At 41.1% G+C, this 12,057-nt stretch overlaps 1 protein-coding gene across 1 annotated transcript; it reads right to left on the minus strand.

The window, feature by feature from the left end:
• Positions 1 to 148: 148 nt before the first annotated feature.
• LOC124214604 (uncharacterized) lies at positions 149 to 1,759 on the minus strand. The gene is made up of 6 exons (XM_046617034.2): positions 1,568 to 1,759; positions 1,113 to 1,298; positions 914 to 1,022; positions 617 to 820; positions 455 to 527; positions 149 to 347 (listed from the first exon to the last, which is right to left on the minus strand). The coding sequence occupies exons 1-6, from the start codon at positions 1,724 to 1,726 to the stop codon at positions 224 to 226; spliced, it is 855 nt and encodes a 284-aa protein (XP_046472990.1). The 5' UTR covers positions 1,727 to 1,759; the 3' UTR covers positions 149 to 223.
• Between the last annotated feature and the right edge of the window lie 10,298 nt (positions 1,760 to 12,057).

Here is a 12,057-nt window from a genome sequence, read left to right on the forward strand (position 1 = left end):
AATCTCTATTATCACAATAGCTTCGTCTGTGGGAAAAAAAACTTATTTATAGAAAATATTCTGACAAGATCAATCTTAATTCTACAACGCAATAAATCTGTTTAAAAACTATTAACGACAATAATAATAATACATTGTTTAGCTTATGTCTTAATTCTTTGGTGCTTAATTCTTTATTTTTTTAAATGTTGCACACATTCCTGCAGCACTCTTGTCAAGTTATTCATAACTTAGTCCCGCTCTTTCTGAGATTCGACGAGTGTGCGGAGAATCTCGTTCCTTTTTCTTTCGTTTTCGTTCCTCTGCCTGTTATTCTCGGCCATCTTCTCCATCGATTTTGCAAACATCTGTGTAAAAAAAATTTGTTCAGTTATTTTCGACACAGAATTTATCGTAAAATGTCGCTTAATATGTACGATGAAGACAACTTTAAAGACATTTCAATAATAAGTACCTCCATGCATGAAACTTGTGTCTCAGCCAGAGTTGCGAAGTCGTTTCGTGAATTTTCCAGCTGTGTGCCGAATCTTCGATTATCCGAAAGATTGTTGAAACCAATATTAAATACATGTTTCCATATTTTGTAACAAACAAGTTACGATTTTGTGATACTTACTAGGTCTTGTGACTCTCGAGGCTGTTCCTTGTTGATTAAGGCCACTCGGGCCAGGTTTTGCCAATGCATTTGCTGGAGATGGTGTTATTGCTGGAGGAGGTGGCGGTGGTGGTGGCAATGCAGCGTCTGTATTTTCTTCAGGTATTGAAGAGCCTTCCTCCAAAGTTGCCTCCCCGCCATCGAAGTTTTCGAGAAATTCTATATCTGAAAAAACACAAAAGTCAAATGAGCGATATGACTAACAATTTTTGATTCATTAACAAATAATTAATGGCATATTCAAAAACGATTACTTACTAGTGTAATCGAGAGCACTGGCCTCGACGTAGTCTCGCCAAGTTAAGATGCTGCCATCCTCATCGAGTATGCTCTCGTCTCCTTCTGCCAGTAGCTCTATGACGTTTAACTGAAATGGTTTTTATGGAAACAAATGGCTTTCAAAAATAATTTTTATGACATTCGATATTTTGCTTCATCAGTGCAAAACCAATATTACCTGTTTTTCGGGAAAGGCATCAGGGCATTCCACTCCTTCCACGTCATCGAAGCCCACAATGCCCATAATTTTTTCCTCTCGTTCGGTCAGTTTCACTCGAGGGTCACCCAAATTCCCTGTCCTCGAACGATTTGCTCGAATTTTCGCTACTTTTTGCGACACAATGGTCTTGTTGTCTCGCCACGTCTAGAATAAAAATTTGAAACATTTATTATGAAAAATTACAGATTATATAAAATACGCAAATTTATAAATGCGATATGAAACGATGTGTAAAAGGGTGCAAATTTGAATTTGCAAATTCATTTCTCAAGATTCTGTACGATAAATAAAGGACGTGTTCAGAACAACTCAACGTTGAGTAACGTTGAGCATCGTGACTCAATGCAAATGTTCGCCAACCAAATTTCAATAAGCACCTTTCAAAGTAACATAATATACTCGTATTAACTTACTGATTTCCATGATTTTACGTCTTTCCCTTTCTCATCTTTTCCCATCTTGTTCAGTTCCGCCACGAGTTGCTCCCACGACGCGGCCAAATCCGATTTTCCACGGAGAGATTGAAATTTCCCTGTTGCGATGTGCGGATGCTGGATAAAATAATCGGCCATATAACCGATTTGGGCTGGCGTGGCCTTCGCCTGTCTCTTCTGTTTGTTTCTAGAAAAAATTAATCAAAATTAGTCACGGAAACTGTTGATATATGCGAAGATCATGAGAAATATACAAATGTACAATGCGTGTGAAAGTATAGATGTCACTTATACATAGGTAATAAACGACTGTAAGCGAACGATAGAAGTAGTCTGTCGAGTGAGTCAAAACTGACCGGGTCGTCTTGGATTAGACGGGACTCAGTAACTGAGTGTATTGTATTGAGCACGTGTATATTTATTCCACGCACCTATTGTATTACAACGTTTTTATTTTGCACCTTTATCTCTACTTGATTACTCTGTAATAAACGTTAATTGTAACAACGAACAGTTTATCCATAACTACTCTCACCAAACACCAGTATTAAATATCAGAAACATGAACGAATTAAATTTTCACATGTTCATAACCTATAAACCACACAAAACATAACATATAATTCACAAGATCACACATAACATGTATCATAAATATCGTTGATTATACTAACTTCCCAACCGAAACCATAGTAATGATGCAAACAAAGCAAAAATTCACTTCACTGGAATTGACTATGATATTTATATTTACAATGTTCACTATACGATGGATTTACACTGACTGATTGTGCGCGCGTCGATTTAAGCCTTTATGCGTGCCACCGCGGCACGAATTTCAACTATTTTAAGGCGAGTTTCGATAAAATTCTAGTTATTTACTAAAGATTTGTCACAATACGTCACTTCCTGTCGGTATCCACAACGACGATTCGTTATCCCATTCTGTAATGTCGAAGTGTCGCTATTCGTAGTTACGGAATCGCACCGTCGTTATAAGATAGTCGTTACACGCGGCGAAATTCGTTATCGTTACGATAGCGTTCGGAATCGTTATTCTTATAACGAGTTACAGAATCGCCCCACAGCCGCGCAGGACGTAGGCGGGCGGTGGAGCCTCGTCTCCCATTATCTAGTATGTTAAATTACGAGGAATAAGTTTTATAGTTCTTTAGGACCTTTCCATCCACCTTTCCCACTACGTTGTTCCCATCTACCTGTTGCAGTTCAACCACCACCGGGGAGAGAAAACGGAAGATTCGGTAGAGTCTACTAAATTTTGGTGCCAATTTGGCAGCATGTTGAGTAGCAGATGACAGTGTGTGTTGTCGTTTTAACACTACCTGTGTAACAATTTCAGGCGGCAACTATATGGCGGCTACATGGCCAAACCAACCTAGCTATGTGGTTGCAATGTAGCCAGTTCGTGGTTATATCCCGGCATATACATGACAAAGACAACCAACACATGTGGCAAACATGAGGTTATGATATGGCATATTTTCATGGCTTCTTGATGGTTTCGAGGTGGTGGCTATATGGCCAAAATAGTCAGCTTCAATCTGGTTTTAACCAAGCTCTCACAAAGCCAAGCTCCCATGCGGCTATATCAAAATCAAGTAGGTGCTGGCTAGTTTAGCCACCTGGATGCCATGTCGAAACCAAGAAAAAACTGAGAAAATTGGCCAGCTCGCTGTCATACGGTTGCCGCATAAGTTGGCTGTCGTTGCAGAGTAATAGCCGGGAAAAAGCCACGAATCCCTCACATGGCGGCTGCTCAGCTATAACCGGGTCTAGCTATGTACTTTGCGTACTTCCGCTACCTAGCCGCCACCTTCAAACCAAGAAGTAACCATGAAGGTTCGCCAGGTCACTGTCATACGGTTGCTTTATGAGCTCGTTATACATGCGACATATAAATATAAGAATGACATTTTTTTTCATCGTGGAAGTGCAACTGCATAAATTTATCGCACAATTAATGATATAAATCGTTATGATATGAACTTGAACATTCTGTGAAATGTCGGTTGCGGGAGGGATGTATAGTGAATAGTGTTGAACATGAATTTAGAATTTATTACGGTCCCTACAGACTTGGGAATTCATGATGCTTTCTTATTTACAGTGTGACGTGGATTTTTCCCGCTCCTCGGTCACTCGGAGAAAATGACCGAGAACTTACCGCGTGCACAATGAAGCGGCGTCCACGATGTATCCTGGACCTGAAACAATATCGCGAAATTTGTTGGGCGCCTGGCGTGGTCAACACGCCTCGAAATCGGTAATACGATATACCGCGACCATATACTCGATAGCTCAGTACCGCGGCGAGGGGAGGGGTGATTTTTGGGTAGAGAGAGATACGACACGCGTTATTCACAACGCCAACACGTTATTTCCCAAAGCAATAATGAAATTAAACAATATATTTCCAGCTAGCGATAATACAAAATAAAAGAAAAGAAAGAACAAAAAAAAAGTTTAACAAATCTAGAAGACCTCTACGGCCTACGTGCGCTAGTCGCTGTCTTAATAATAACCGCTAATTTACAAAAACCAAAAACAAAACAGGACCCGACACGCTGCCCGCGATCGTCCTCTACAGAATGGCGCTAATCGCCAACTAAATAATAAACTCCTCGACGGAAACGGAACCGAATTCCCGGCCGACGCTGTCCGCGATCGGTAATAAATCGAACAAAAAAACAAAACAATAAAATTGCTTATGCCTACGGGCGCTAATCGCCACCTTATCACTAACCACTAATGCAAAAGTCCAAACGAAAAAGAGGTTCGTCCTCTACAAAAGAAAATGCTTATTAACACGCACCCGAGCTCAACTTTCTCCATGACGTCGGGACGCGGTTCGCGAATTCGAACGCTCCCCTTTCGACGGCTCGCGCCCTACACGAGAAATGATACGTTATCGTACTGATTTGACGTGACCCCGTGTAACGGAATTTGGAAAACTCGACCGTCTCGGTCGCTTAATCGTGGCTCTATGTTAACACGCGCAACTCAGGCTACGCTCGCCAAACGAGAGAAGCGGCAAAGGAATTTCGAGTATTTTTCGACACGCAAATTACCCAAACGGCTATCTCTTTTCGGATAGGCCCTCGCTCAATTACGCTCGAAATTCTCTCGCAAGAAGGTTAACAGCGCTTACCGCTCCACATCCACGCGATGAACTCGCCCACTCCCTCGTGATCTTTTTCAGACATCTCGCCTCGCAATCACTCTACTTCTTTGAAACCCCTCGAAACAAAACGCACGATCACTGTTTACGATAGCCCTCGCTAACCGCCAGATCTAGAGTGATCTCGAATGGTCGCAACGCCGATCTCGTCACGCTAATCCTTCGTGACGTCATCACCCCAAGAATGCGCAACAATCGATCGGTCATCGATTTTGGGGATTGCGCAACTTGCCGCGCACCTGTCGTCTCTACGCGGCGCAGAACTTAAGGCTAGATCGCGATGTCGTCTCCCGCGCAGCGCTACGTAGTCCTGGGGTTGGGCGGGGTGGTGCTCCCTCTTCGCTAGCTGGTACCTCGCGGTTGCCTTGGTTCGGCGTAGGCGGGGTGAGCGGGGAGGCTGCGGCGCGCCGGCCGCCAGCGGGAATCGCTTCCGCCTTGGATTCCCGCGCTGCAGGGATCTGCGTTGCCTCCCCCTCCGCAGCCTCGGTGTCCTTCCCGCAGGATCTCCGTGGTTTCGCCTTGCCTCGAAAGATGTTCAGCGTCGGAGTCGGTCGCTGTAGGGTAGCCGGTGCACTCGAAAAAAAATAAGAAAAACAAAAGCCTGAAATATCTTGGTCGCAATGCGCTATTTCGTCCCTGTCGAAGCTCGGGTGCGTGACTCCAGTTCTGGCGCTCTCTAGGATTATTTCGCGACTCGATTTTCTAAACCCTGATTCCGGGATCTCGCCCAGGGTTCAGGGAGTCTCTTGTAACGGGCAGGCCTAACCGAACTGCTACGTTACAATACATACAATTACCGCATACAATGGTTCAAGATTCGTTGCAAATATTTTACAGGGCCGATCCTTGTTAAAACTCTGATGAAGATTTGCTTGCCAATTTTTTCTGTTTTTAATTCTCAACAAATAAGGATTTCATACTAAAATATGCTTCATTGCATTGGTCAATTACGCCTAGTTCTGAATGATGCTACCAAATTTTTTTTTTACATTAGACGAATTACCTGAAAGTTACTCATTTGGTAGAAATCGTTATAAAACTACATACCGTGACTTCTCGTAGATGGTACACGCTACGGATACGGTAGTGAGTTTTGGGTTGGTTTCCGCATCGTATACGACCCATGAAAAGTCAGGGTATGTGTTACTGCTGTACATCAAAGTCCGGCACGGTCAATCATGCGCCCAACTGAAAATTGCTACGAAAAACCATAAAAAATCATTCGAAGACGTTACAATTTTCTACGGATTCACTCCAATCTTATTAGATTTCACAGAAATTTGGAACTCTCGAAGGAATCAACTTCTTCGGATTCCAAGTACTATCCCTCCTTTTTTGAAATTCAATACCACTCGTTGATATTATAATCCTCCCTCTAGTTTATTGAATGTGAAACAATAACAGTTTTCCGTGAATTTCTATCAAATGAGGAACTTTCATGAAGCAATTTTTCTAATGACGAAATAACTTATGTAACATCTATGATGTCTGGCAAAATTGCCATACAATACACAAATAAAACATTTATCAATGAGTAAAATTGATTCCCTCAACCATCGCACGAGAGATTTTGTCATGAATATAGGACTTTTTACGTGTGTATCAATAAGTGCTATGAATGAAAAATTCCTAATATTTTAAACATTATTACCTGCATTTCTTCTCTGCCAGATATTTATTTTTCATCAGATTGACGCGGACGGGTAAAGTACGATATAAAAAAAAACATTCGCGTTTTATTGTATCGGAATAGGGAATACGTGTTACGAGTGCTGACTTCAACCCTGATTTTCTAGTAAATGCACGAAACAATTGTGTTGAAAATTTGCAAAGATGTTAATCGTTATCCAAATGAAAAGTTTTAAAAAAACCGAGCTCGATTACACACCACAGAGCTTACCGTAGTAATACCTTAAATTTATTTCGCAGTAAACAGATAATTTGGGCATGAATCCAAACTAATTTAAATCAGCTTGACTTCATTTTCCAGAATTCATTTATTTTTCAGTTAATTCTCATTATTTCAGTCAGAACTTTTAGTAGTTCAGTTTTCAGTTATTTCGTATCCATTCAATTAATTTTCATTAAATCAGGTGCATTATAATGAATTCACAAACCTATCGGCACGACAATTCACCGAGTTATTTCCCCCTCGGGCTGCACGGTAGGGTTTTCTTCAACGTGATTCGTAAATAGGAGGATTATGGGAAGTTGTGAAATGAATAGTACTGACCAGATCGAGGAGAGTATTTTACAAAATTATATTTTATTCGGAAGATTTAAATTTAATAAAAATTAAAAGTGGGTTGGTCCCCCCCCCCCCCCCCCCCCCCCCCCTCTCCCGCCCTTGCGGTTTCGCCGGCCACCTCCTCGACGGCGGCGGTTTCGGTTTCGGCGGCTGCCTTCCCCTCGAGGAACGGGACCGCCGGTGGCCATAGCGGCTGCCACCGCCACCCGGACGGCCTCCGTGATCCGTTCCTATCAACAACCAAATAATTGTGATTCAATGTCACGAGCATATTTGACCGATGAGCAGCTATTCTATATGAAATTATAAAATACGAAAACAGTGAAAAGTAAAACTGTTTCGCCACGGCAGTGACAGTATACAGCGGTTCATACGCGGCTAGGGTATAACATCCCAACTCCATGGGCAATAAAAATGTATCAGAAAAATATGGTATGCTTCGCGAAGATATCTACTGACGGTCATCGTTACATTATACTGGCTACTTTTTAATTCTTAGACAGACTCTTTTAATAACTGCAAAAAAAAAAATTGGAAACAATCAAATATGTAGCTGGGGACGTACCTCAAGCGTCGGGCTAGCCGCGCGATCAGGCCTCGCCGCCGAGGAGGCAGCAGGTGAGGGGGGCGGAACCACCATCGTCGGGGACTGGATTGGCGGCGGTGGCGGCTGTACAGGGGCCGCCATCAACAGCCCCTGTCGCTCGCCGTACAGTTCCGGAATCTAGGCAAAGAAAATGCATAAGCACACGCGTAATTGTGTACGAAAACACAAGATTACTTACCGGCGTTAGGGGCTGTTGGGGCGCCTGCCGCCATCCATACCACTGGGGCGGCGCGTAGCCCCAGTGGTATCCCGGATGTTGGGGATTCGGGGCGACCCCCCACGCCACCCCCGGCTGTTGTAGTGGGACCGGGGGCCTCAGTCGCACATTGACACCTCCGGGCCATTGAGGTTCCGCCTCAACGCTCGGAGGTGCTGGCTGGTTGGGATCCACCCGAATCCCCGCTGGATTGAAAATCCCTTGATTGTTATTTGCTAAAAAATAAAGTTCGCAAAATTAGTCCCATGCCAAATCAACGACCTTCCCTACATCTGCGTTGCTAGTGCGGCAGCTGCCAGGTGTTTAGGTATACATACAGTACTTGGAGATACAGAAAAATATATCGCTCACGAATAATATTGTTAAAAAAGGGTGAAATCACCCGTTTTGCCCCCTCTTTAATGATCTAGTAGTCAGCATAGATAAAAGACGTTTATAAACCTCTTATGTCTTTCAAAAAAATAAGGTTGCTGCGTCAACCAACATTATTGCAAAAACAGTCTTGTTTCAGACTCTAATCGAGAAACACATATCTTGCATTAAAGCATTTTTCACAACATTTTATTCACGCTCTTGATTTCTTTTGACTTGATAATTAAACTCGCGGATCCATATTTATTTTCCGTAACGTCAAAGTACGTTACATTATTATTGTTGTGTATCAACAATACATCTAAGAAACTGATGGCGTTATTTTCTTCTGTTTCGATAGTAAATTGTAATCTTGGATGGTATCGGTTAAAAGTGTGATCTATTTTTTCTTTTGGAACGGCAGTAAGAATATCATCCACGTATCGAAAATAGAACGGTAAATCAAAACCAAGATTGTTAATGCAAGACGTTTCCAAGTCTTCCATGACCAGGTCTGACAGGATTGGAGAGAGAGGAGATCCCATGGGCAAACCAAATTGTTGTGCATAAGTATCGTTATTAAATTTAAATATTGCGGAGTCAAAACATATTTTTAAGGCTTTATCAAGTTCAATAAGGGGAATTGGGATCTTATTTTCAAGAGAAGCCCAACGGTTGTTTACTGCACGCAATGCGAGATCTGTAAGAACGTTGGTGAAGAGTGATATTACATCTAGCGATATTAACGTATAATTGTCCGGGATAATCAATGTTTTTATTGTATCAACTAAGAAAAAGCTATCTTTAACTATCGAGGTGGGAGGAGTGATATTGGTGGTGAGCCATGAATTAATTGTCTTTGCTAAGGGATAGGTCGGGCTATTGACAAATGAGACGATGATTCTTAATGGGACATCCTCTTTGTGAATTTTAGGTAGCCCATATGCGCGTGGAGGGACACTGTTGTAAGTAGAAATGCTTCTATGTAGGTTTTTGGTTATTAGTTTGGAGGTAAACCAATTAAACGTGAGCTTATTCACCCTAGTTTGTTGGGAGTTACACAAATCATATTTAGCAATTCTGTAAGTGCTGGTGTCAGAAAGCTGCTGTCTCATTTTGTTGTTATAAGAGTCTCTATACATAGCAACCGACGTATTACCTTTGTCAGCTTTTGAAAACATAATTTCAGGGTTATTTTTTTAAAAAATCATGGTGTCCCGAATTTTTTTGTCAGTGACATAATTATTGATGTTGTTTTTGGGGTACTTTGGGAAAACAAGTACACGGTTAGTGAAATCGGATCTAACTTTATTTCTTGACTCATTAGGAAAACTCGTAATTTTTTCTTCATAATTGGAAATGAGGTTGAAGACCGGAAGATCGCGTTTGTTGTATGTTCGTCCGAATTTGTGACCTAGTTGTACTATTTCAGTAACATTTTCTGGAATAGGAGTATCAGTTAGATTTATTAACCAGTTATTTTTTCCAATTGAATACGAGTCTTTGTGTTTGTTCAAAGATTTTTTTTGAGCAAGTAAATTAGTGAATTTAATGATATTCCGGTTTTTTGATAGCAATGAATTTATTGTTTAGCATCCGATGTTGGGATTCAAAAAATTTATTTCCTAAAGTACTCCCTAGTTCAAGGTTAATTTGTTCTGCGAGGTTAATCATTGTCTGTTCAGAGTTGATAATGTGTGTATGAACATCATTGATTTCTAACTTCAATAGCGCTATTTGGAAATCAGTTGTGAGTTGTTTAGCTTTGGTTTTTGATCTTGGCAGGTTAAAATTAATACAATCAAAGGTAGTCTTAGAGAAATTTAAGTATTTAGGCATTATTCCTTGTTTCTTACATCGTAGGAGGAAGATCCTATGATTCTTCATCCTCGACATTTTCTCGGCTGTCCGGATCCAACGGCGTAAGTAACCAGCTGTAGGTTTGTGTAAGCTCGATGTTATGAATAAAGCCCATAGTTCTCAGAAGTAATCCAATTTTACAAATTGATGAATAAGAATTCTGATGAATAAGATGATGAATAAGAATTCCGAAAAGTCGCATGTGGACCTTCAGTTCCTTACAATCAGTCAGATTTCGACTTTCCCAAATCTGGGTTCTAAGATCACCCTAGAGAATTTCATTTTCAATTGATAGTATGTCACGCGTACTGTATTACAAGGTTTCTCATTAATTTTTGGAAACTCCGGAATTTTCTTGTGAATCTACTCAAGTTGTGCGCGTATAAACTTTATACAGCATACTTAACAGTATCAGATCCCAACAAAGACCAAAGAATTCCCACGTTAATTTTGGAATAAGCAATTTTTCAATTTCAGATAATTACACTGTAATTTTACGGACTATCTAACAATTTACTAACTTTGGAAAGTGAATGCTTTTGTAAATTTATTTAAAATTGAATTGTGAGTACGAATTCTGAAATTATAATCTTATTGGTGAATTTTCAGTGACTGCATCATCTGTCATACCCGTCTGTAGAACGTGCATTGTATTATGAATAAAATGAAGTCGTTAATTTCACAAAGTAATTTGGCGTAGTAGGTAGGGTACCTGTCAAGTGAGCTTAAACACTGCAAGCGACGGGATTCGAGCCCCGGTTGGGAGAAAATGATGAGCTAGGTTTTTTATTTTAATAGATCTAATTGTAAAATGCGTTATTATCAATGACATTTGCTAATAAGTTGTCTTTCCGGGAGCTGGCCGGAAAGGCTGCTCAGCGCCCGGTTTGAAACCGGGAGAACTGACCAGTAAGTACCTGGCCAGTTCCCGGTTTCAATTTCCGCACGGGATGTATTGCCCACCTTTCGACCCCTAGCGTACGGACTATGTCCGATTTATCGCCACCGGTGAGTCGCAAAGGGCTGCAACTCGGTGGACTATCCAATCTGAGTACAAGTTATTAAAGACTAAAATTTCAGATCGAATTTATGACGTTCCGTTCATTTGTCGTTAATCGATGGAATTGCCCGTATATACAATCTATTTTTTTTCTCTTTAGATTCATGCATAAACAATAACGTTTTTAAATCCGCAGCTAACGGAAAAGGACCTTAAGGTGTTTGTTGAAAAACGAGATTTTAAGGATGTTCTTGGTGTACAATCCCAGACAAAAGTGACTGAAATTCGAAATAGATTGAATTTTTCGGCTTACGAAGATAAAATACTGTTACAAAGGGTGAAATCACCCGTTTTGCCCCCTCTTTAATGATCTAGTAGTCAGCATAGATAAAAGACGTTTATAAACCTCTCATGTCTTTCAAAAGAATAAGGTTGCTGCGTCAACCAACATTATTGCAAAAACAGTTTTGTTTCAGACTTAAAACGAGAAACACATATCTTGCAATTAAAGCTTTTTCCCGACACTTCATTTACGCCTTTGATTTTGGCTTGATAATCAAACTCGCGGATCCATATTTTATTAACGTAACGTCTAGAAAGTTACACTGGTTTCAGAAGTGGGATCTTGAGTTCTTATTAATCGAGTCAATTCAGTGCGCGAACTTTAACTATGAGCAATAGTCGTATGACACGCTCACGTCGAAGGGAAAGTGGCGGAGAAGAATCTTCTCTCATGGAAAATCCGAGGGTTCCAGAAGAAATTTCATCACCTTCAGTGGACCCTCTTTTAACTCCTTCGGCGGTCTCTCAGCTTGATCTGCTGAAGATCTTGTCACAACAACAAGAAGCGGCAAGACAACAACAAGAAGCTGCTGCTCGACAACAGCAACAACTAATCCAGCTGCTTCAAGAGCAACAGGAACAACGGAGGCGAGAAGGGGAGGCTCGAGAGCGTTCAGAAACTAATCTTCAAGACCTTCTTCGGAC

Source organism: Neodiprion pinetum, chromosome 3 (genome assembly GCF_021155775.2).
Source record: "Neodiprion pinetum isolate iyNeoPine1 chromosome 3, iyNeoPine1.2, whole genome shotgun sequence".
NCBI classification, from domain to species: domain Eukaryota; kingdom Metazoa; phylum Arthropoda; class Insecta; order Hymenoptera; family Diprionidae; genus Neodiprion; species Neodiprion pinetum.

Coding starts and splice junctions, on each gene's coding strand:
- LOC124214604 (XM_046617034.2), bottom strand. CDS start 1,726: ATGGCCGATTATTTTATCCAGCATCCGCACATCGCAACAGGGAAATTT. Junction 1,299..1,567: donor ACGTAAAATCATGGAAATCA/GTAAGTTAATAC, acceptor TTTTTATTCTAG/ACGTGGCGAGACAACAAGAC. Junction 821..913: donor CAGTGCTCTCGATTACACTA/GTAAGTAATCGT, acceptor GTGTTTTTTCAG/ATATAGAATTTCTCGAAAAC.